At 43.7% G+C, this 26208-nt stretch overlaps 1 protein-coding gene across 12 annotated transcripts in view; it reads left to right on the plus strand.

Annotated features, from left to right (window-relative positions):
- C4H16orf70 (chromosome 4 C16orf70 homolog) overlaps nt 1–26208 on the plus strand; it is a 1667531-nt gene that overhangs the window by 744731 nt on the left and 896592 nt on the right. For 11 of the 12 annotated variants that reach the window (XR_004539236.1, XR_004539235.1, XM_033942210.1 and 8 more), the window contains one exon: nt 7393–7490. Coding sequence is in view for 10 of the 12 variants with exons in the window: in XM_033942210.1 (XP_033798101.1) it covers nt 7393–7490 (98 nt within the window). In the remaining 2 variants the exon portion in view is untranslated. Of the gene's footprint in view, nt 1–5480; nt 6466–7392; nt 7491–26208 lie in introns of those variants that run through there. The other variant, XM_033942211.1, reaches the window with a different exon arrangement.

Here is a 26208-nt window from a genome sequence, read left to right on the forward strand (position 1 = left end):
AATCATAGGGTATCTAACAGCGAAATCAGTAATAATTCTACACTGTGAGCTTTGCAAAAAACAAATTAGTTACAATCCAAGCAACTAATTTCTTGCACAAAATTGTCCAATTGGAGTAAGGCAATTTTTTAAAGAATTTTACCTATAAAAGGAACAATCGAAATTGGTCTGAAATTTTTCATAACACTCATATCCAAACCTTTCCTTTTCAGAGCCAGTCGTAGATTGTTTACAGTCCTTTGAAAAAACTCCCTTTTCTAAAGATTTATTAACTATCTTTGAAATCTCTGGAGTCTCTTTCTCTGCCATCTGTCTCATGACAGATAACGAACATGGATCTTGAACAGCACATGTAGGTGTACAATTACTGTAACAGGTGTTACAGGGACAGCAGGCAGATATTGCCACAACCTACCCACCTCCCCTAGTTGGCTTCTCAGCTGGCTATCTGAACTGAGGAGCCGCGCGCCTACATTCGGCGGGAAGGCACTCGCGCATGCGCAGACTTTCTAAAGTTCTTAAAGTGGCAATGCACTTAGGACCTTCTGTACATGGGCTCCGTGGATGACATCACCCACATGTGAGAATATCTGCCTGCTGTCCCTGGATAACACCTTTTATGGTAAGTAACTATGCTTTCTCTGCAGGCAAGGTGTCCAGGTCCATCATTACTTGGACAACTGGTTGATCTGGGCTCCATCTTCACAGGAGTGCTTGCAAGCTGTGGAGATGGTGATGTCTACTACAATGCCTGGGTTGGAGTGTCACAGACCTTGAGGTATCTGGGTCTTCTCTTTGACTCCCTACTAGGATGAATGCTTCTTCCCAAGCCACGTGGACAGAAACTTCAAAAACAGATCAGAGCCCTGCATCTTTCAGTTTCCACAGCCTAGCATTTTTTACAGGTGCTGGGATCCATGGCAGCCTCCCTGGAGGCGGTCCCCTGGGCCAGAGTGCACATGCACCCTCTATAGGAGTCTCTCCTCTCTTGGTCATCTCTGCAGCATTTTCCCCTTCAGATGTCGCTCCTCTGAATGGAACTAGCCTATAGTATTCTGTGCTGGTGGCTTCAGGGGGAAGCTCTCCGCCAAGGCAAGCCTCTTCGAATCACGGAGTGGATCATTTTCATGACGAATGCCAGCCTGTCAGACTGGGGAGTTCACTATGGGGACTGTTCCATTCAGGGGTAATGGACTCCACATCCAAAGCGTTGGTCAATCAATCGTCTGGAGCTTTGGGCTAGTCGGCTGGCGTTACTTACTCTCCGGCCCTCTCTGGATGGGTAAGTGGTGCGAGTGTTCTCATATTGCATTGGTGTATTGAATTGGTGAATCGTCATGGGGACACAAGAAGCACTCCCTTAGGCTAGGAGGCTCGCATGCTGTTTCACTGAGTGCCCTCGGGATGGATCCGAAAATGATGGGCTGGGTCAAGAACTGGTTGAGTGGAAGGCGACAGAGGGTAGTGATAAATTGAGATTGCTCTGAGGAAAGGGATGTTACCTGTGGTGTGCCTCAAGGTTCTATTCTTGGGCCTGTTCTTTTAAATGTTTTTATAAACGATATTGCTGAAGGGCTGTCGGGTAAGATTTGCCTCTTTGCGGATGATACCAAAATCTGCAATAGAGTAGACATGTCGGATGGTGTGAATAACATGACTAAAGACCTGGTGAAGCTTGAAGAATGGCAACTAAAATTTAATGCTAAGAAATGCAAGGTCATGCATTTGGGCTGCAAAAACCCAAGGGAACGACACAGTTTAGGGGGTGAAGAACTTATGTGCACGACAGAAGAGGGGGACTTGGGTGTGATTGTATGTGAAGATCTTAAGGTGGCAAAACAGGTTGAAAAGGTGATGGCGAAAGCCAGGAGGTATCTAGGTTGCATAGGGAGAGGTATGTCCAGTAGGAAAAAGGAGGTATTGATGCCCCTATATAAGACTTTGGTGAAACCTCATTTAGAATATTATGTACAATTCTGTAGGCTGCACCTTAAAAAAGATATAAAAAGGATGGAGTCGGTCCAGAGGAAGGCTACTAAAATGGGAACATAAGAACATAAAAATTGCCGTTGCTGGGTCAGACCAGTGGTCCTTCGTCCCAGCAGTCCACTCACGCGGCGGCCCCTAGGTCAAAGAACAGTGCTCCAAATGAGCCCAGCCTCACCTGCATACTTTCCAGTTGAGCAGGAACTTGTCCAATTTTGTCTTGAATCCCTGGCGGGTGTTTTCCCCTACGACAGACTCCGTAAGAGCGTTCCAGTTTTCTACCAATCTCTGGGTGAAGAATAACTTCCTTACATTCGTACGGAATCTATCCCTTTCAATTTTAGATAGTGCCCTCTCGTTCTCCCTTCCTTGGAGAGGGTGAACAACCTGTCTTTATCTACTAAGTCTATTCCCTTCAATATCTTGAATGTTTCAATCATTCCCCTCTCAATCTCCTCTTTTCAAGGGAGAAGAGGCCAGTATGTGGTCTTCATTATAAGGTGTATGGGGACAGACGTAAAGATCTCAATCTATATACTTTGGAGGAAAGGCGGGAGAGGGGAGATATGATAGAGATGTTTAAATACCTACGTAATGTAAATGTGCATGAGTCAAGTCTCTTTAATTTGAAAGGAAACTCTACAATGAGAGGGCATAGGATGAAGTTAAGAGGTGATAGACTCAGGAGTAATCTAAGAAAATATTTTTTTCACAGAAAGGGTGGTAGATGCATGGAACAGTTTCCTGGAAGAGGTGGTGGAGACAGAGACTGTGTCTGAATTAGAGGTCTGCACGTGAACGGGGATTGCAAGAATCCTGTGGGACTCCTGCAGGGATCCCCCCCCAGGCTCACGGGACTCCCATGTGGATCTCCTCCAGGCTCACAGGACTCCCACAGGGATGGAACCGGGATGCCCGATGCCTGGAAAGAGAATTAGTAAAAGATAGTCAGAAGCAGAAACTGGGACCAAGATGATGGAAAAACAAAATGTCCCACCAGCTACAGCAAGGGAGATGCTCATTTTGAGGGGGGCTAAGCTCAAAGTGGGAGGCCCAGCCCCTATTATGATTAGGCTACCTATTGGGTTTAGTACAAAATGAAGTACTTGCTGAGTTTGTTTTGGGGTTTCCAGTTCAGTTTTGGCACATTTTTCTCACATTGTCCTGAAAAGTGCCTCTATCAATTCTGCTTTAAATGATTTTGATGCTGTATTGTTTGATTCTTTACTCATTGCTGCATTAAAAACCATTTATGGATCTTGGAAGGACCTCTCACAAGTTACCTATGTCAGATTGTGGAACCAGATTTATCCTGTCGCTTCCTCTATAATATTATCAAAATCTGTCCTCTTCTGTCTGAACACACGACCAAAGCCCTTGTCCATGCTTTCGTCACCTCGTGCTTAGACTGCTGCAACGTACTTCTCTCAGGCCTCCTACATGCCCACCTCTTGCCTCTTCAATCCATTCAAAATGCTGCTATGCGACTCATATTCTGTGAGAGCCGCTATTCTCACATTACCCTCTCCTCAAGTTGCTTCATTGGCTCCCTGTCCATCTCTAAATATAGTTTAAACTCCTCTTGCTGACTTACAAGTGCGTTCGCTCTGAAGCCCCCCCCATATCTCTTCGCTTATCTCCCCCTATGCTCCTCCCCGTGATCTCTGTTCATTAGGCAAGCTCCTCTTATCTGTACCCTTCTCTTCCACTGCCAACTCCAGAATCTGTCCCTTCTTTATTGTGGTGCCATATACCTGGAATAGGCTACCTGAATCGATACGTCATGCTCCCTTCCTAACAGCATTCAAATCCAAGCTAATAGCCCACTTTTGAATCTGTTTTCAACTTCTAACTCCCACTCACTGCTGTCAGATACCTATACCCACTGTATCATTTCCTCTACCATAATCTCCCCAACCCCGAAATGTCCTGTCTAAATTAGATTGTAAGCTCTTCAGAGCAGGGACCGTCTATTGTATGTTAAAATGTACAACGTTGCGTACGCCTTTCAGCGCTTTAGAAATAATAAATAGTAGTAGTAATATGAGCTTTATATTGCCCAAAAATCCAACTATTTTATTTCTTTTAACAAGAAATGGTCAACTCTACAGTCACATGACCTAATGTCTATTCTAATTCTTTCCAGTGATGTAGGCATCTCTTATTTCTTTCACTGTTATTTGTTTATATTGTATTTTATTGTTGGTTTAAATAAACTAAAACAAAAAAAAAATCAAAACTGTCAGAAGTAATTGCTGCTTTTTATGGGGTTGGGTGGGGACGGAGGAGGTTCCTTATGGGGACGGGTAGGGACAGAGGGGATTTTGGTGGGGACAGGCAGGGATGTCTGTCCCCACGCAACTCTCTAGTCTGAATTCAAGAGGACCTAAGATAGGCACATGGGATCTCTCGGAGAGAGAGAGAGATAATGGTTACTGCATCCTTTATCTGTCATCATGTTTATATGTTACATCTTCTGTTTGTCTCTGCAGCCCACGTGTGTCAACAACATACAAGCAGACTTCCTCAGGCCTGGACCCGGCAGAATGCTCTTTTGCGAAAAGTGATCTGTCTTCTCGTACAGCACTGGGGCAAACAAAAGATGGACTTGATGGCTTCAGCCTGGAACTTGATGGTCAGATGCATCTTCAGTCGAAGAGCAGAGCGCGAAGGTTTAGGTCTGGAAGCCTTGGTTCAGCCCTGGCCAGCTTTCGAACTCCTTGATGTGTTCCCTCTGTGGCCTCTGGTTAGTTAGGTCATCTGCTGGATAGCTTTGCATCCCAGCTTAGTGATCTTACCTCATCATCTGTGATATGTGATCTCGTACGTCTTCAGTGGGACCAGAATCTCAAGCTCCCTCTTCATTGTGACCTTCTTAGTCAGGGTCCAGTGCCTATGGAGAACCTATAGCACTTTGATCTTACTCTTGAGCATTCAGCCTTGATGGAGCACAGTTATTCAGTTGCATTCATTTCAACATTTTTGAAGTCCAAGAACTAAAGTCTTGGAAGGCTTTCCAAAAGTGTATGCCAAGGACCAGGTAGAGCATGAGTGGGCTCCCATTCCAGTAGTTCTGGATTTTCTTCTGGTAGGCTTGGTAGAGGGTATAGCTGTGGCCTTCCTTTAAGGTTCAAGTAGTAGGCCTTTCATGCTTCCAAGCATATAGGGGTTTCAGTTCGCTTACGGCTCATCCTGATGTGACAAAGTTTCTGAGAGGGGTGTTTTGCTGGCGTCCTACTTTCCCTACATGGAATCTTAACTTTGTTCTGCAGAGCCTTGTGGAAGCCCCCTTCGAACCACTGAAAGATGTTTCTCTTCTGGATCTGTCTTGGCTCGAAGTATTTAAGAACTTCAGGCTCTTTCATGCTGAGATCCCTTTCTATGGATCCATACAATACCTTCTTTTCTACTAAAGATGGTTTCTGATTTCCATGTCAACCAGGAGGTTAGTTTGCCTGTGCTTCAAGCCATGGGATCGGAGTGAAAAAGTCAAATCTTACGCAGATTGGACATCAGGAGAGTCTCCTCCACTATTTGGAGAAGACTAATAACATTAGGCTGTCTGATCATCTCTTTGTCCTGACTAATCTGTCTCGGTGAGGTAGGCTGGCTTCTGAGACCTCGTTAGCCTGTTGGATTCATATGGCCATTTCAGCAACTTACATCGCCCAGGGCAAGCAGCCGCCAGTTTCTCTTGAGGCCCATTTTTCTAGAAATGGGCAGAGTCTCAAGCGATTCATCCAGATGAAATTTGCAGGGCAGCTACTTAGTCCTCTCTTTACCCGGTTTTACCAAGCGGATGTGGCGGATCACTCTGATACCACTTTTGGGACCTAATGTTCTGGACAGGCTCTTATGTGCCTCCCTAGACACTGCCATTGCTTTAGTACATCATCTAAAGTATGGAATCTGGAAGGGACATAACAGAATAGAAGATTAGATTTTTACCTTCGATGATCTTCTTTCTGTTACTCCCTGTAGGATTTTATATGGCCCACCTTCTCTATGTAAGCTCAGTTATTCGTAATAGACTGCTTTCTTTCTGCCTCAGTTATTCTCCTTAACTGGCTTCTGGATCTTCTAGCCAGTCAACAGATCCTTTGGGGAAGTTCGCCTTTCTGTGAGTATGCATATTACTAATGGCTGTTTCATGTGGGTGCTTGTTGCATTGTTTCATGTTGCATTGTTCCTTAATGTTTTTTCCTGTGTTGCCACCTGTTTATGTTTATATATTTTGCAGAGCAGACCATAACAGAAATGTTTATGTTGCCGGCGAGATTCCCCCGTGTCCCTTTCTTTTATCATGGATTTGTTCCGGTATGGTTGCTTGGCTTTGGGACTGAACTGCAGGGGGCTCTAACTCCCTTTAAGGTAGAAGTAGCACCTGCTCAGAAATTTGGATTTCTGCAACTATGGGAAGGGATTGAACATCTAGAGTATGGAAACCTAGAGGGACTTACAGAAAGAAGATTATCTAAGGTAAAAACCTAATCTTCTAATACCTTTCCATATAGCATTTTATCTTAGTCCTTTTTAATCTAAATTATCCAAATTTTTTTACATGTGATTTTGAAAAATGAGCCATTTAAGAAATTATGTTCAACCTCCTAGTAGTAAAATTACATTTTGTTTTGGTTAGGAAAAATTAATTGTCCAATATTTGGTTGGTTTAGCCATATGGTTCTCAACTCAGTCCTCAGAAACACGTAGCCAGTCATTTTTTCAGGATACCTAAAATGAATATATATTAAATAAATTTGCATGTACTTCCTCCATTGTAGGCAAATGTATTTCATGCTTACTTGTTGTAGATATCCTGAAAACTTGACTTGTTGAGGGTATCCCGAGTGCTGGGTTGAGATCCCCTGGCCTAGCCCAAACGGCTCCAATCTTTAATACTATATGGCTGGGTTTTAACTATCCCTAATGAATATGCATGCAAATCTCTTTCATGTATACTCATTAAGAATAGCTTGAAAACCTGAACCATTTGCTATTCTTGAAGACCATTAGTGAATATTGATGATTTGTGGGGTTTTTAATTCTTAATCCTCCACACTCATAAAATTATGACATTTAATAGTAATACATCACTTACTGTTACTTTTTGGATTAGGAGGAAGTTGGAGTGAAAGCAAGAAGAGAATGGTAAACTATTATTTCTTTGGAAGAAAAATGGTGGTTTAATTTTAGTGATAGCTTTTGTATCTGTTGACCCACTTTGTTCAGAGAGAAATGTAGCTGATACAGATTTTTATTTTTGAGAGTGACTGAATACACGAATCTGTATGAAATATTGTCTTCATTTGGTTTTCTACTAGATAGGATACATAGAGGACACATTCAATAAGTCTCTTTCTGCACATTTATCCAAAATACAAATACTTTGTATTTTTTCTTATACAGCCTAATTATGCACATGGTCTAGCGTCTCTACAGATTCCGCATGGTGCAACAGTGAAACGCATGTATATCTACAATGGTAATAGCCTTCAGGATACTAAGTGAGTATACTGAGTTCCTTGGTAAGCAGAAAAATAGAAGCTCAAAAAATTCCAGTCCTGGTTTTTGTGATTTTCTGATGTATCTTTATAGCTATAAGGAGAAGAATAAAATTGCTTCATTCCCAGAAATAGTATCAAAGATAAAATATTGAACAATCCAGCCTCAGCTAGTGCAGGTGCTTCATATCTCCCACAGAAAGTGATAACTTGAGTATTGAAAGATTGAAACTTAAGTATTAAAAGATTTATATCATGGTCTAGACTTGCTTGCAGTATTCATTGTTGATATCCTGATGGGACTTGGTATCTCCCAAAGACTGGGTTGGGAATGAATAGTCTAGACCAGCGATGGCGAACCTATGGCACGCGAAGGCCTTGCAGCTGGCACGTGGGAAGGTCCGCAATTAAGATATGCGGCGTGGCGGGAGGTGAGTGTGCCGTTGTCTGCTTTGCAGCTCACCTGGCAACAGGGCCGGACTGGCCATTGGGAGGACCGGGCATTGTCCCGGTGGGCCGCGGCCCATCCTCCTGTGCTGGCTGCAGTCCTGTGAGTGGATGTTTAGCCTGCCTGTCTTCCCCTTAGTATGCTATGAGCCAGGCAGTGTGTGAGGGGGAAGTGGGGGGGAGGAAGAGAAGCTTCACACTGAGTCTGTCACAGGAACTCAGTGAGGCTGTAGTGTGACTCCATATGTGACATCTGTAATCAGGAACAGTTCCTAGTGCTCCCATGCTAGAGAGGTGAGGATATGGGGGGATGTTAATGTGTCTAATAATGTGCTCCTCTGTAAAAACCTCTGTATCTTCCATGGGGGACATGCTAAATTCGAGGAAATAAAAAAGCTGCTTATGATGATTGCATAGAGAAGTTCAGTAAGCTGAGAGGAGGGCTGGGCTCTCTGTGAACAACCAACACACTAATCCTCTGCGCTGTACCTTATGGAAAACTCAATATAGCAAAAAACAGTAAAGTGTATATGTGGCCCTTCACAGTGCTTTTGTAAACATCATAATAAAATAACAAAGGCTCCAATAATGAAAAATAAAAGTCCTTTTCCCATACACTCAGGTCACCTCTTAATTAGTTGTTATTGTGATGAATCCAATGTTGTATAGTCATTAATGCGATTAATCCAGTTTGCAGATCATTTTATTTGGGGAATCGCAGTCACTTCTTATTAGTGGCTGGCCGTGCCTCTCAAGTGTGCTTCTGCATTTTAGCCCTGCCCCTGGACTTCAATGGGCGGGGCCTGCGTGAGGTCATGTAATCACTGCTCAACCTAAAATGCCCAGGCCTATTTTTTGTCCCAGTCCAGCCCTGCCTGGCAATGTGTTCCTCGCGGCTGCCTAAACTGCCGCGGGGCTGTGAGACAGTATATTTTTTGACCAAAACATATGTCTACAATTAGTAAAATTCCCCAATCACATATTTTTTTATGGGGACGGATTTGTATATAGCACTTCATTAGATTTTTTTTATTATACAAATTTTATCTTTTTGTAGACTTGAAGTCTTGAACAAAGAAAATGAGTACAGCAAAAAAAGCAAAAACAGATAGTGGAAGACCATTCCAAGAGGCCTGGACAGAGACATATGGAGTGATTGAACGCAGTGGGAAAGCATTGTGTATTATGTGTAATGAAAGTGTTGTGTCTCGCACATCAAGTGTCAAACGTCACTTTGAGACCAACCATAACAGTGTGGCTGAACTTGGTTTAGCTCAAAGAAAAGAGTTCCTTGTAGGAAAATTAAAGAAATATCACTCCCAGTCTCTTAGTTTTAGCAACTATCTTTCAAAAACTAATCATCTTACAGTTGCCAGCTTTCAAATTTCACTGTGCATGGCAAAACATGGTAAGCCTCTCTCTGATGGAGATTTTATCAAAAAGGCAATTTTGGCTGGGAGTAATTCACTCTTCCATGATTTCCAAAACAAGGATAAAATTGTGCAGCGCATCTCTGAGATGCCGCTAAGCAGAAATACTGCAAAAGATAAGGTTCTGCGAATGGCTGCCGATGTTACTTGCGACTTGCTTACTTGCGACTTACAAAAAGCACCCTTCTACTCCATGTGCTTGGATGAAAGTACAGATATTACTAACCATGCAAGACTAGCGCTCATTTTGCGTTATGCTACTGGTGACATCATGAGAGAAGAGCTGGTAAAACTGCTGTCTTTGCCTGGAAGAACACAAGGGATAGATATCCACAATGCTGTGATGGAGGCTTTTTCATCACTAGACATAAGTCCAGAAAAAGTGGTTTCAGTTACTAGCGATGGAGCACCTAGCATGGTGGGGACAACATCAGGATTCATTCATTTCTTTGCTAAGGAAGCAAAACATCCACTGATTCAGTTTCACTGCATAATACATCAAGAGGCTCTCTGCGCCAAAGAAAGCAGCAAAAAACTTGACGATGTCCTCAAAGATGTAACAAAAATGGTGAACTTCATCATGGCGCGTGCTCTTAATTTTCGACAATTTCAAGCCCTTCTTGTTGAGGTTCAGGCACAATATAACACTTTACTGATGTACAATAATGTCCGGTGGCTGAGCAGAGGACGAGTGTTAGAGAGATTTGTGGCCTGCTTGGAAGAAGTTAGGCTATTTATGAACGAAAAGGGGGAAGACTATCCTCAACTCACCAACATGGCCTGGCTTACCAACCTCATGTTCTTTACAGATTTTACTAACCACTTTAATGTACTAAACAAAAAATTACAAGGCATGGGAAAAACAGCAGAAAGCATGTTTAGTGACATCAAAGCTTTTGAGAGAAAATTGCATGTTTTTGAAAAAGACCTTGAGAGTGGACAGCTAAAATATTTTCCCAACCTAAAAATACATTTGGATAATTCTACAACATTTGTGGACAGTCATAAAAAACACCAGGAAATCCACAAAGCATATTCCACCATTGTAGCCAAAGCAAAGGAGAATTTTAGTAAAAGATTTTCTCAGTTCCGTAAGATGGAGACAACCCTTTCATTTATAACTTCCCCAGAAAAGTCCACATTTGAAGATCTTGATCTTTCCTGCTTACAGTGATTGGATATTCAAAATTTGGAAATGGAGCTACTGGAATTTCAAGAAAGCTCTATCTGGAAAAGTAAATTCAATGACCTGCGTGCGGCTCTTGAACGTATTGAGTGTGAAAGGGTGACAAATAAAATGAAATCCTAAAAGCGTGGAATTCTCTGCCAGACAATTTTAAGTCCATGAAAGCACTTGGGATTGCTCTTCTTACTTTGTTTGGTGTCATCCTATGCTTGTGAGCAGCTGTTTTTGGCTTTGAATCATATAAAATCTGATGCTAGAAACAGATTAACGGATGACATGAGTGCTGCATGTGTTGCTCTGAAATTAACACACTATGAGCCAAGGATTGACAAGTTATCAGCATGCGTGCAACAACAAAAATCACATTAATTTTTTTCAGAGCATGCCCAATGCATATGTTTACATGAAGCAGTGTTTTCAGTTTGCAGTTAAGACACTTTCTAAGTTATTTAAATATTATTTAAAGATGTTATTTAAAAAAGGGACTTTACATGGCCCTGTTGTATTCCAATCTGGAATTTCCAATAAAAACGGTTGGTTTAATTGAAAGCTCTTTTGTTTTCTTTACATCATATTATTAGAAATGTAATGATTTAACTATTTTCTAATTTGATTGTAAATTTTACAAAAAAAAAAACATGTATAGACTCTTTGGGAATACACACCGAGTCTTGACACAGTTAACAGTTTTAAGAAGTTTATCTTTTTTTTTACTCAGGATACATTTAACATGTTATGTGAATAATACATTTAAAATATATTGTGTAACTGAATCAAATTCTTCCTAAATTCATTAAATTGAATGAAATCATTAAAACATTATAAATTGCCAATAAATTGAAATGAAAACCAAAGGATTGTGAATCAAATTGATTCTCTGACAATACAAAGATTCCAACCTTTAAAAATGATGTTACATAGTTCAGGCAACTTTATAAAGAGTTTTTAGATACTAAAATCTTGTTATTAAGGTTTAATTGACGTGCTGGCACTTTGAGGAAATTCTTTGGTTTTGTGCGGCAGTTTGGGCACTCGGGCTCAAAAAGGTTAGCCATCACTGGTCTAGACCATAGGAGCCAACTTTTCATGATTCGGAGTGCTAAACTCAATTTGCAGACACAAATTCACCATTACAATTAAATGTGAGAGTGTGTGGCGCAGTGGTTAAAGTTACAGCCTCAGCACCCTGGGGTTGTGGGTTCAAACCCACGCTGCTCCTTGTGACCCTGGGCAAGTCACTTAATTCCCCCCCCCATTGCCCCAGGTACATTAGATAGATTGTGAGCCCACAGGGACAGACAGGGAAAAATGCCTACCTGAATAAATTCATGTAAACCGTTCTGAGCTCCTTTGGGAGAATGGTATAGAAAAATTGAATAAATAAATAATCAAAAAGGGTAGATATTCCCTTCCATTGATCTGTGAACTGTTTGATTGACTGTGAGGTGCTAAAATTTTCACCAAATTGGATCTTCATGGGTTCTATAACTTCAGGTAGATCAAAGGGCAATGAGTGAAAGACAAATTTTAATACAAGATATGAGTATTATAGTGCTTAATCTCCACTATATAATGTAGCAGGTGAAATGTGTCTATAATTTAGGCATAAGTTCCAGGTTTATTAGTGTTTGATATACTGCCTGTATGGATACTTCTGAACGATATACAGTTAATAACTATAGAAAAGGTAGAATAAAGTGGGGGTGAAAAGGTAAAAAAGAAAAGGGTAAAAGATATGATGGGACAGTAAGACACAGGGTAGGGAAATAGAGAACTAGTTTATGTTGTGTCAAGTTCACCATCAAGAAAACCTAATTAGTTGGAAAAAATCAGGAAGAGAGAAGACAAAAATCATTAGCAGGCATAGGATGGAGATTGACTGTAGGCATCATTAAATAGAAAAGTTTTAAGTTGGGCTGGAGATGTGATGTTATATACAGACTAGATGTGGTGGCGATATCCGAGACTTGGTTCACGTACTCCCATGGGTGGGATATGGCTGTACCGGGATACAACTTACTTCGGCGGGACAGAGAGGGCAAAATGGGAGGAGGGGTAGCACTATACACTAAAGAGGACATCAAAGTTACCAAAATCGCAGATGTCAAGTACACCGGGAAATCCCTCTGGGTGAATTTGGCTAGGGGGAAGGACAAATGCCTGTATCTTGGTGTAGTATACAGACCTCCAAGACAACAGGAAGACATGGATATAGAATTAGTCGAAGACATTGAGAATATCACTTTGCGTGGAGACACAGTATTGTTGGGAGACTTCAATATGCCTGATGTGGATTGGAACAATCTTTCCGCTATGACCAGTGGCAGCAGGAAGCTATTAACCTCTATAAAGGGAGCGAGGCTCAGACAAATGGTATTAGAGCCCACTAGGGATCGGGTGATACTAGACCTAATACTCACCAATGGAGAAAGTGTCACAGAGGTCTCGGTAGGCGATACGTTGGCCTTCAGTGACCACAACATGATATGGTTCAACCTCAGGAAAGGTTTCCCTAAGTCAAGCACATCAACCAAGGTCCTCAACTTTAAGGGCACAAACTTCAAAAGCTTGGGAGATTTCGTCCAACGGGCATTGCAAAACCATGCCGAAAGAGATAATGTAGAGGTAATGTGGTCAACTCTGAAATCAACCTTACACGAAGCAACCAACCGCTACGTCAAATCAGTAAGTAAACGGTGAAGAAACAGTAGACCACAGTGGTTCTCTGCGGAGATCTCAGACCTCATAAAAAAGAAGAAAAGAGCGTTCATCATCTACAAACAATCAGGGAAGTGAGAATCCAAGGAAGACTATCTGGCCAAGTCAAAAACGGTCAAAATGGCAGTCAGGGAGGCCAAACTGAATGGAAGAGAACCTTGTGAAAAACATGAAGAAGGGCGATAAATCCTTCTTCCGGTATATTAGTGGCAGAAAAAGAAACACAGATGGGATAGTACGCCTTAGGATAACCGATGGGAACTATGTAGAATTGGACTCCAACAAAGCCAAACTTTTAAATGAATACTTCTGCTCGGTCTTCACTTGCGAGGCGCCAGGTCCGGCCCTCAGCTGCCGACGAGGGAAAACTCGGAAGACCCGTTTTGAAATTTTGAGTTTACGCCCAGCAGTGTCTACGAGGAGCTATCAAGACTCAAGGTGAACAAAGCTATGGGACTGGACAAATTACACCCCAGGGTGTTCAGGGAGTTGAGTGACGTACTGGCGGAACCGTTATCCGCGCTCTTCAATCTTTCCCTAAGTACAGGAAGAGTCCCGTTGGATTGGAAAATGGCTAACACCATTCCACTCCACAAAAAGGGATGCAGGACGGAGGCTGAGAATTATAGACCAGTGAGTCTCACATAGATAGTGATTAAACTTTTGGAAACACTAATCAAACGCCAATTGGATACGATCCTGAATGATGAGAATCTACGAGATCCCCATCAACATGGTTTTATGAAGGGAAGGTCCTGACAATCAAATCTGATCAGCTTCTTTGACTGGTTAACAAGAAAGCTGAATATAGGGGAGTCCCTGGACATCGTGTACTTGGACTTCATTAAAGCGTTTGATAGCGTCCCACACCGCAGGTTATTGAGCAAGATGGGTTCGATGGGACTGGGTGAAACATTAACTGCATGGGTTAGGGACTGGCTTAGAGGTATACTTCAGAGGGTAGTGGTAAACGGTACCCTCTCCGATATGACAGAGGTGATCAGCGGAGTGCCGCAGGGCTTGGTCTTGGGCCCGATCCTATTTATTTCGTAAGAGACTTGGCTGAGGGGCTTCGAGGTAAAATTACATTATTCGCCGATGATGCCAAACTATGCAAAATGGTAAGCAACCGCACAACAGATGAAAGCACAGTGCCCAACAAAAGCTCAATGCCTGACAGTATGACGCAGGACCTACTCCTGCTGGAGCATTGGTCAAAGACTTGGCAACTAAGTTTCAATGCCAAAAAATGCAAGGTCATGCACCTTGGCGGCAAAAATCCATGCAGGACTTACACCCTAAATGGTGAGATCCTAGCAAGGACTGTAGCAGAAAGTGACTTGGGGGTGATCATTAGCGAAGACATGAAGACTGCCAATCAAGTAGAGAAAGCTTCATCCAGGACTAGACAAATCATGGGCTGTATCCGTAGAAGCCGTAAGACCGAGGTCATAATGCCGTTGTACAGATCCATGGTGAGACCCCATCTGGAATACTGTGTACAATTCTGGAGGCCGCATTATCAAAAAGATGTGCGGAGAGATGAGTCGGTTCAGTGAATGGCCACCAGGATGGTCTCAGGACTCAAGGATCTCCCGTATGAGGAAAGATTGGGTAAGTTGCAGCTGTACTCACTCGAGGAATGCAGAGAGAGGGGAGACATGATCGAGACGTTCAAATATGTCACAGGCCATATCGAGGTGGAAGAGGATCTCTTTTTCCTTAAAGGACCCACGGCAACAAGAGGGCATCCGTTGAAAATCAGGGGTGGGAAATTTCATGGTGACACCAGAAAATATTTCTTCACCGAAAGGGTGGTTGATCGCTGGAATAATGTTCCACAACAGGTAATTGAGGCAAGCAGCATGCCAGATTTTAAGAAAAGATGGGATTGGCATGTGGGATCTCTTCATGGAGGTAGTTAGGGGGGTGGGCCATTAGTGTGGGCAGACTAAATGGGCCGTGGCCCTTTTCTGCCGTCATGTTCTATGTTTCTATGACTTATATCCTGTTGAATCCGCACAATAAGAGATCTAGGTGGTTTACAAATAGCAATGGTGATACTCATATAAACTTACGTGTATGACTACCTTGCATACAGTGTATGATGTAAGTTAAAAATTGGCCTTAAAAGAACATAAAAATTGCCGCTGCTGGGTCAGACCGGTGGTCCATTGTGCCCAGCAGTCCGCTCACACGGCGGCCCCATGGTCAAAGACCAGTGCCCTAACTGAGACTAGCCCTACCTACGTACGTTCTGATTCAGCATGAACTTGTCTAACTTTGTCTTAAATCCCTGGAGGGTGTTCTCCCTCTCACACACTCCGGAAGAGCGTTCCAGTTTTCTACCACTCTCTGGGTGAAAAAGAACTTCCTTATGTTCGTACGGAATCTATCCCCTTTCAGTTTTAGAGAGTGCCTTCTCGTTCTCCCTACCAAGTCTATTCCCTTCAGTACTTTGAATGTTTCAATCATGTCCCCTCTCAATCTCCTCTGTGCAAGGGAGAAGAGGCCTCTAATCTTTCGCTGTACGGCAACTCCTCCAGTCCCTTAACCATCTTAGTCGCTCTTCTTCTGGACCCTTTCGAGTAGTACCGTGTCCTTCTTCATGTATGGTGACCAGTGCTGGACGCAGTACTCCAGGTGAGGGCGCACCATAGCTCGGTACAACGGCATGATAACCTTCTCCGGTCTGTTCGTGATCCCCTTCTTTTTTTTTTTTTTAAATCATTTTTATTAAAGAGTCAACAAGAGAAACAAGCATAATACAATGTAAAATTAGGCAAACAAAGGCATCCAGAGAAAGAAAACAGCGGCCATCACCAAGAAAACATAATACAGCAAGAAACTACAGGACTGTCCAAGAACAAAAACAGCCTGTCTCCCACATTGGCTCCACAATTTTTCTTTTTGACAACTTGGCATGCCCCCCCCATACATCGACACAAGGGAAAACAGGCACACCATACAACACAACCCATACAAACGAACATGTACACTCCATTTACTCACCACAGTCACACATGCCCCTCCCCAATCCGGGAGACCAGAGGCAACTGCAGGAACACCTTCCATAAGGCCAGGTAGGCCATCAGCTCAGGGTTAGCTGAGTGGCTGTGGTAGCAGAGTTCAAAGCGGGCCAATTTGATCATTTGATTGATCCAACATGTCAAAAGGATAGATCCCTTCTGAGTCCAATATTGCAAGATTATTCTTTTGACCGTCAGCAAAGTCAAATAAATGAATCGGCGCTGCTTCTCCAGCAGGACCTGATCGCCGAGAAACAATATTTTGTAGTCCCACTCGCGCTACAAGACTAATTGAAGCTTCGCAAATGTCCTGGCCTGTCATATGGACAGGTCAGGACATTCTAAAAAGGAATGCAATAGAGTCCTGGGAGGCCCCCGACATTTGGTGCACAAAGACTCCCCCCACAAACCCATGCGGGCTGCCTGTTCTTTAGTGATGTATGCCCTATGGAGGATTTTAAATTGGGTCTCCTGCCAAGCCGCTGATTTCACAAAAGCATGTAAGGTGTGAAAAAGCTTCAAAAAGGTTTCAGAACTCTAACAGGATAGAGTGGAAGAAAGACGCTCTACCTTCCTCTCCACTCCCCCAACCTTCTTTACACCGCCCAGATTCTTGCACCTCACACTAGGTACCAGGCTAAAGAAGATAACCCTCTGCACACAAAAACACAATGTCTCCCGGTTTAACAACAAGTTTACTCGTCCATCTACTACTCTTCCTATTCCTAACCAACAGAAAAACAGCAGGGTACCATACATCCTCAATCCCAACCATAACAGAATCCTACAGGCATCCTCAACCATCCAGAAAACTCTACTATACCAGAAACCTGATAGACTGCTCCTCATTCAACCATATCAGCATACCTACCAGCTGGGGAAAAAGACCACCCCCAAAACCAAGATCTTCAGTCCACAATTCTTATCCTCAAACTAAAAATTTCCTTCACCCAAAATGCACCCCCCCCCCTCCCCACACAAACTATATCTCACTAGCCTGTGCATATATGAACATCAGATCAATAAGCACAAAAGCAAACCTTATAAAGGACTGGATAGTTAAAAAACAGTTAAGTTGCTTATTCCTAGCCGAAACCTGGCTAACCTCTGACTCAGATCCCAGCATCACAGAATTCTGCCCGAAGGGTTACAAAATAGAATTGGTCTGCAGAAGAAAAAAACGAAGAGGAGGTCTAGCCATCATACTCAAAAACAACATCAACATAAAGACCCTAGACAACACTCCACTCCCCATCTAGATCTCCTAGCCTGCCAATTATCCGACAATACACTCATAGGAACTCTAACCTGCATTCTTTGTTACTCAACACCAGGAAAATGGAATGCTAACAAACAAGCTCTCGAAGAATTCATTTACCAGAACTCCCTAACATCACCTCATAACCTACTCCTTGGAGACATAAACCTCCACCTAGAAGACCACACCTCTAAACAAGTAGAAAATATACTCTCATACCTCAAAGCACTGAACTACCAGATCCTCAACCCCCAACCCACACACGAAAAAGGCCACCAACTAGATGTCGCTGCATACATGTCCCAACACACTCACAATCCTGAAATCCACATCTCAAATGGGGCCTGGCACCCCTCCCTCTGGTCAGACCACTACAAATAAACCTTTAACATCAATTGGGCTCAACGCAATAACAAGCAACCCCCTCTCAAAACCTCCTTCAAAACACGCCAAAAAATCGAACCCTCCACATTCTGGGACAAAGCAGACCCCGCAATCACCAACGAATTCATATCACAATGGCGTACTGTAAGCGAAACCATCCTGAATGAGCTAGCTCCTGAAAAATCAAAATTCAGAATCTGCAGACCGTCAGACAAATGGTTCGACACTGAACTTCTCCAACTAAAAAAGCTCTGCAGACAACTAGAAAGAGAATGGAAAAAAAAGAGCCTAGAACACACAAAACAGCATGGAGAACTCAAATCAACCAATACAACATAAGAACATAAGAAATGCCTTCACCGGATCAGACCGAGGTCCATCAAGTCCGGCGATCCGCTCACGCGGCGGCCCATTTAGGTTCTCTATTATGAAAACCTGAAATTACCGTATCCCTCAATATGATTTGCAAGAAGATGTATATCCAACTTGTGCTTGAAACCCCGTAGAGTATTCTCCGCCACAACATCCTCAGGAAGAGAATTCCAAGCACCCACCACTCATTGTGAGAAACAGAACTTCCTGGCATTTATCCTGAACCTGCTGCCAGCCAGTTTCAGGCTGTGACCTCTTGTCCGTGTCACATCTGAAAATGTTAGTAATGCTGCTTCTTGGTCTATTTTATCAAATCCTTTTAATATTTTAAAAGTCTCTATCAAATCGCCTCTCAGTCTTCTCTTCTCGAGTGTAAACAGTCCCAGTTTCCTAAGGCGTTCTTCGTAGCTGAAATTTTTCATTCCTTTGACTAGTTTCGTGGCTCGCCTTTGCACCTTCTCCAACAGAGTTATGTCCTTCTTGAGGTAAGGAGACCAGTGTTGGACACAGTATTCTAAGTGTGGTCTGACCATTGCTCTATAAAGTGGCATTATGACTTCTTCCGATCTACTCGTGATCCCGTTCTTAATCATGCCCAACATCCTGTTTGCTCTCTTCGCCGCCGCCACACATTGCACCAATGGCTTCATGGTTCTGTCAATCAGTACCCCCAAATCCCTTTCATGTTCACATTTTGCTAATGTTACCCCAAACATTCTATACTCGTGTTCTTTATTCTTCTTTCCTAGATGCATCACCTTGCATTTATTTATGTTAAAATTCATCTGCCACTTTGTTGCCCATGATTCCAGCTGTCTCAGATCCTTCTGAAGCTCCTCGCAGTCCCTTTGAGAGCCAACCGCCCGACATAATTTTGTATCATCGGCGAACTTTATTATATTGCATGTTGTTTCCTCCTCAAGATCGTTTATAAATATATTAAACAAAATAGGCCCAAGAACCGAGCCCTGGGGCACTCCACTAGTCACTTTCACCCAGTCCGAGAATTTCCCTTTTATGCTAACCCTCTGCATTCTGTTCTCTAGCCATTTACCGATCCATACTATGCACTTCTCCTCCTATTCCTGGCTTAGTAATTTCTTCATAAGCCTTGCATGTGGGACCTTGTCAAACGCTTTCTGGAAATCCAAGTAAACTATGTCTACAAACTCAAGGAAAAACGGAAAGCCTACTACTCCAAAATGATAGGCACGGAAACCCTAGACACAAAAAAGCTATTCAATCTAGTAAAGAATCTCACCGACACCAAACCTCACCTAGCTACACAAGGAAACCACCCACCGACAGCTATCCAACTAGCAGACCATTTCAAAAATAAGATCACCAAGATCAGAACCGCATTCAACAATACTCACACCCACCCTGACAAGATAACAACAAACCCTTCAACAGGAGAAGCCATCGCTGCAGACAGAAGCTGGACAGTCTTCCCCATATTACATTGGTCGGATATGAATCGACTCTACAAAAAATACAGCCAAGCTTCTTGCGACCTAAATAACTGCCCCACCTACCTGTTATCAAACTCCTCCACCACATTCAGAGCCAACCTCATGCTATGGATTCAAACCACATTAATAGAAGGTCAATTCCCTCAAGACCTTGGAGAGATCACAATCACCCCAATCATGAAAGACCACGAAGGCCCAATAGATAACCCCTCCAACTACAGACCAATCGCTTCAATACATTAAAATAATAGAAGGTCTAGTTGCACAATACCTCACCAACTACCTGGAAGACCATAACCTACTTCACCCCTCACAATCAGGATTTCGAACCAACCACAGCACAGAAACACTACTTGTAACACTACTAGACACAGCTCGACAGCAAATTAGCAAAGGCAAAAAGATGATGCTAATCCAACTTGACCTCTCCGCAGCATTTGACCTGGTCAACCACTCCATACTGCTACAGATACTTGACGCCATTGGGATCTCAGGCAAGGTCTACAATTGGTTCCAAGGATTCCTCAAATCAAGAACCTACAGGGTAAAGTCCAATAATATCAAATCAGAACCATGGTCCAACCCATGCGGAGTTCCACAAGGATCACCTCTATCACCTACGCTCTTCAACCTCTTTATTTCCTCCCTTGGAGCCACTTTAGATAACTTAAATGTTACATCCTTCAGCTACGCAGACGACATCACCATACTCCTCCCCTTCGACCCATCAGAGCCTACCACTACAGCAAAACTGGAAATAACCCTAGATGCAGTGGAAAAATGGATGGTAGACCACAAACTGAAACTAAACTCAGATAAAACAAAATTCCTTCTGCTCGAAAAGGCCAAAACTCCCACCATTACAGAACTGAAAATTAAAAACACCAAATACCCAATACAGCCCGAACTCAAACTCCTAGGAGTAACGATAGACAGATGCTGCACAATGCAGTCCCAAATCAATAAAACATCCCAGAAAGCTTTTTTAATTATGAGAAATCTACGTAAAATAAGAAAATTCTTCGACCCAGCACAATTCAGGCTAATTGTCCAATCCCTAGTCTTAGGTCTACTGGACTATTGCAATTCCCTCTATCTACCTTGTCCTGCCAACATGATCAAACAACTTCAGACTATACAAAACACTGCCCTCAGACTGATCTACTCCCTAAGAAAATATGATCATATTACAACTGCCTTCCTAGACTCTCACTGGCTACCTATGCAAGCACAAATTCAATTCAAATTCTACTGTCTATTATTCAAAGCATTAAACAGCTCCATCCCCCCATATCTAAATAACCACCTAAACCAGATCCTCACCTCAAGACAAAGAAGAACTCCAAACCCTTTTGCCTTTCCTCCACTCAAGGGCACTCAGCGCAAAAAGATGTTTGATAACCTTCTGGCGACGCAAGCAGCAAAACTTAACCACTCCATCTCCAACCTGTTGACGGCAACGGGCGACTTCAAAACTTTTCGAAAAATTTTCAAAACTTTTCAAAAAATTTATCCAGATATCTTAACCCAACCCTTTCCCCTCCTCCTAGATAAATTCTCCCCCAAAACCTCCACTTAAATAATCTCTTCCTCCCCAAAACACCAACCAAGTATTCAGATCCCTGAAATATAATGTAATCTTATTTGTACTCTAACTGTAATCTATTTGTTATATCACACAGTCAATTTAATATCCATATTGCAAGTTCTATCCGAATTAATCAGCTACCTCTCCTCTCGTGTAATCCCCCCAAAAAAAAACTACCATACTGTTGTAACTGCACGGGAAATGCCGCAGTTAGCTCTTTTTGTAAATCCCGCTCATTGAATTGCATAGGTATAGGCGGTGAATAGAAGTGAAAAAAGACAAAACCGGAAGGAAATTGGAGAGAGCACAGGCAAGTATCAAAAACAATGTCACCGAGTAGTCAGGAAAGGCCAAGAAAGAGTATAAGTGAGACTGGCCAACGAAGCAAAAAATTTTCAAAACCATTCATTCTGATATGTGAAAGGGAAACAGCCAGCGAGGGAGGAGGGGACCCCGTGATGAGGGTGACCGAAGGGAGTGGGTGAAGAGAGGAAAAAGAGGTGCTGGTAGGCTAAGAACGAGTTCTTCTCGTCGGTCTTTACAATAGAAGACACATCCAGTGTGCCAGAACCAGAAAAAAATCTTCAGGGGAAATTATCATGTATGGAGTAAGCCTCGTAGATGACGTTCTCAGGCAGATAGATAGATTAAAAACTGACAAAGCTCTGGGCCCAGACGGATCCACCCGAGAATATTGAAAGAGCTCAAGAGATGAAACAGCAGAGTTACTGCAGCATATTTGCAACCTGTCCTTGAGAACAGGGTAATCCCGGAGGACTGGAAGATAGCGAATTGTTTACACCGATCGTCAAGAATAGGGATCGAGAGGCGACCCGGGAAACTACAGACCGGTGAGCTTAACCTCTGTATCCGGGGAAGATGGCCGAATCACTGATCAGGAAGGTATCAATGAGCATATAGAAAAAAATAATCTGATGAGATCAGAGCCAGTATGTGTTTCTGTAAAGGCCGATCATGCCAGACGAATCTACTGCATTTCTTGAGGGGATAAGTAAACAATTGGACCAAGGTGACTCCGTAGACATCGTATAGTCTAGATTGCCAAAAAGCCTTCGACAAGTGCCCCATGAACGCCTACTGAAGAGAATTGTGGAGTCACAGGTGGAAGGGGATGTGCACAGATGGATCAAAAATTGGCTGGCGGACAGGAAGCAGAGGGTAGGAGTAAAGGGGCACTACTCTGACTGGATAGGGATCACAAGTAGTGTTCCGCAGGGGTCAGTGCTGGGACCACTGCTGTTCAATATATTTATTAATGATTTAGAAACGGGGATGAAGTGCAAAGTTATCAAGTTCACGGATGACACAAAACTCTCCAGAACGGTCAGAACTGTTGAGGAATGCAAACAACTGCAGTGACCTGAACAAACTGAGTGAGTGGGCAAAAAAATGGCAGATGAGCTTCAATGTGGAGAAATGTAAGGTCTTGCACATAGGGAAGGGGAACTCCAGGTACAGCTATACGATGGGAGGGAGGGTACTCGGGGAAGGCAGCCAAGAAAAAGATCTGGGGGTATTGGTGGATAACACAATGAAGCCGGAGGCGCAATGTGCAGCGGCCTCAAAAAAAGCGAGCAGAATGCTGGGCATTATCAAAAAGGGTATCACTACCAGAACAAAGGAAGTTATCCTGCCACTGTATCGAGCAATGGTGCGCCCACATCTGGAATACTGCGTCCAATACTGGTCGCCATACCTCAAGAAGGACATGGCAATACTCGAGAGGGTCCAGAAGAGAGCAACGAGGATGATAAACGGTATGGAGAACCTCTCATATGCCGAACGGTTAGACAGGCTGGGGCTCTTTACCCTGGAAAAGCGGAGACTGAGAGGGGACATGATACAGACTTATAAAATCATGAAAGGCATAGAGAAGGTGGAGAGGGGCAGATTCTTTAGACTAGCAGGGGCAACTAAAACAAGAGGTCACTCAGAAAAACTGAGAGGAGACAGATTCAAAACGAATGCAAGAAAGTTCTTCTTCACTCAACGGGTGGTAGACACCTGGAACGCGCTTCCCGGAGAGGTGATAAGCCAGAGTACAATTCTGGGGTTCAAAAAGGGACTGGATGACTTCTTGGAAGCGAAGGGAATAACGGGGTACAGATAGAGGTTTACCTCACAGGACACTGAGCAAATAGGGTATGGACATTTTAGGTTAGGTAGGGAACATTTTCAGGTCATGGACCTGGAGGGCCGCCGCGGGAGCGGACTGCCGGGCACGATGGACCCCTGGTCTGACCCGCAGAGGCAATGCTTATGTTCTTAAGTAATGTGTAGCAAGGTCCCGATTCCATCCATCTCGCAGGAAGGCCAATTGCCCGCAGGAAACAGATGACTGAACCACCTGGTACCAAACCGAGAGGGATCCCTGGGAGGCCGGTACCCTGAATAAATACACATCCAGAGGTCCGCATGTCCACTCTTCCCCAAACCATTGTTGAAGGCTCTGGTAGTAATGCCTGGCTTGTAAATATGCAAAAAAGTGTTGATTAGGTATTTCCCACTGATCCTTAAAGTGAGTGAACAAAACAAAAGCCCCGTGTCCCCATCTACCATATGAGAGAGAGTGGAAGCCCCCTTAGAGACCCAGATAGCGAACGGCGAGCGGCTAAGGCCCGGAGTGAAACTAGGATTACCCTAGAGTTGCAATAAGGGAGAGGCTAGTGGGGAGCGAGCCTGTGCCCAATGCCACCACCGCCATGCCAAACATAAAGGGCGCAAGAACCGTAATTTGGAAGGTAGGGCGTCTCCCTGCACCTCTGGGCATATGCAATAGATCAAAAGGATAAAGGGCGCACACCAACCGCGCCAGCCACTACCGGGAGGGGAAAACTGAGCTAACCCATCACCCCCTCATGAACAAAGCGCATAAGAGCTGCCACATTATACGCACGGACATCAGGAAGACCAGGCCCTCCCTCTTGCTTAGAAAGTGACAACTTTACATAGGCTATGCGCGCTGCCTGTGATGCCATAAAAAAGTAAAGAAAAGTGAACAAATGTTTCCTGACGTCACACTGTAACTACCCAGAAAGGGAACCGTATGTATAGGATATAATAGTTTTGAGTAGAAAAGATCATTTTAATCAGCGCTGCCCTCCCCAACAGGACAATGGGAGAGATCGCCCAGCAGAACAAGAAACTTGAATTTGTCTATAGCCGCCAGACATTGGCACGTATACATGACCCTGAGGTCCGCGTCAGGTAAATGCCAAGGTAGTGCATCGGTTGTACTCACGGAGGAAGACGCAACCCAGCATGCCAGGGCTCCCAACCCAGTGCCTGGCAAGGACAGTAATTCAGGACGTCTCACAATTCACATTGGAGCCCGAGAGGGTGCCAACTCCAGGCACAAGGCGCAACGCTACGGTAAGTGAAGGGGGGGCCTGCTCCAGAAAGAGCAAGTATAACATCCACAAACGGTGAGACACATTCCGCACTCCCTATGAGAATACCATGGCAACTCAGGACTAGATCGAATCTTAATGCGAGCGTTCGATAGCTAAGACAAAATAACAATGGAGAGAGGAGACAACCCTGAATCGGCGCCCCCGGGCATAGTGGAGAAAGGAAGGCAAGAGGCCACCATTTGAGAATAAGTCGGGCCCGCTGCAATGTATAAAGGGCCTGTAACCAAGTAGAAAAGTTCCCAATTATAATCCAAACTCCCTTAAGCACCCAGAAAAGGTACCTGCCTAGAAATACCTATTAAGAGGCCTTTGCCATAATCAAAGCCCAACCGATCGCCGAAGTGACACCCTCCGCCCCGATGCTCAGAAGTGAAGTGCCGATTATCGCCTTAAAGAATATTCATAGAAGCATATCATTGGGGAACAATCCCACCTGAACGTCCTCAATGAGCTGGGGTAAGATATAGATTCACCCCACTGCCAAGATAGAAGCCAGCAACTTAACATCTTCACTGAGTAACGAGATCGGCGATATGAACCCTCTTGTATGGGATCCTTCCCCGTTTCGGGGCAATGTGATATGAGCTAGATTACTGCTAATAACCCGAGGAGCGGACGTGAGAGGAAGTTGAAATAGTTTCCCAGAGGCTGAACAAGAATAGATCAGGCAAAATTTATAGAGTATTCAGGGCCATACCCATCCGTCCTGGAGACTTCATGAGCTTCCAACTTCTTGATCCCCTGACGGATTTCCTCCAGAGATATGACCATTCAGCTTTTCTGCCTGCGCCTTGAAGACCGCAGAACATGAATAGCCCGAAAAAGCGATCCCTATCGCCTCTGTGAAGTCCCTCCACGCATAGAGAGCGCTATAAAACAGCCACAAATAGTCTCGTAATTGGGCCTCCTAGGTGAAGCAATTCACACCCTAGTATTCTTCACCATCTAATGAGTTATTTTTTCCCGAAAAAGGCTGTACCAGATTTGCAAGAAGTATGCCTTACCACACACTGATAAGACGAAATTTCTGATAGAAAATATCCTGCGAGCACGTTGATCCAAGATCTCATTAATCTGAAGACGAAAAGATTAATTTGCTGACCATCCTCCCCCGCGAGATCCATCCGAGTGACGCTTACGCAATCCGCCAGCTGCTCCGAGAGAGCCATAAGTTTCTCCTCCTGCTGTTTCCGATTATTGGTAACATATTGGATGATATGACCCCACAGCACCGCTTTAGAAGCGTCCCAAAACATGGCAGGGTCTACATCGGAATTGTTATTGTGCAAGTCGTACTCCAACCAGTGGGCCCGCAAATATGCCTGGAAATCCTTATCAGAATATAAAGCAGCGGGAAACCGCCAGGTCTTATCCCCCCTCTGGTCTGTAACTCCCACAACAAG

Source organism: Geotrypetes seraphini, chromosome 4, assembly GCF_902459505.1.
Source record: "Geotrypetes seraphini chromosome 4, aGeoSer1.1, whole genome shotgun sequence".
NCBI lineage: Eukaryota > Metazoa > Chordata > Amphibia > Gymnophiona > Dermophiidae > Geotrypetes > Geotrypetes seraphini.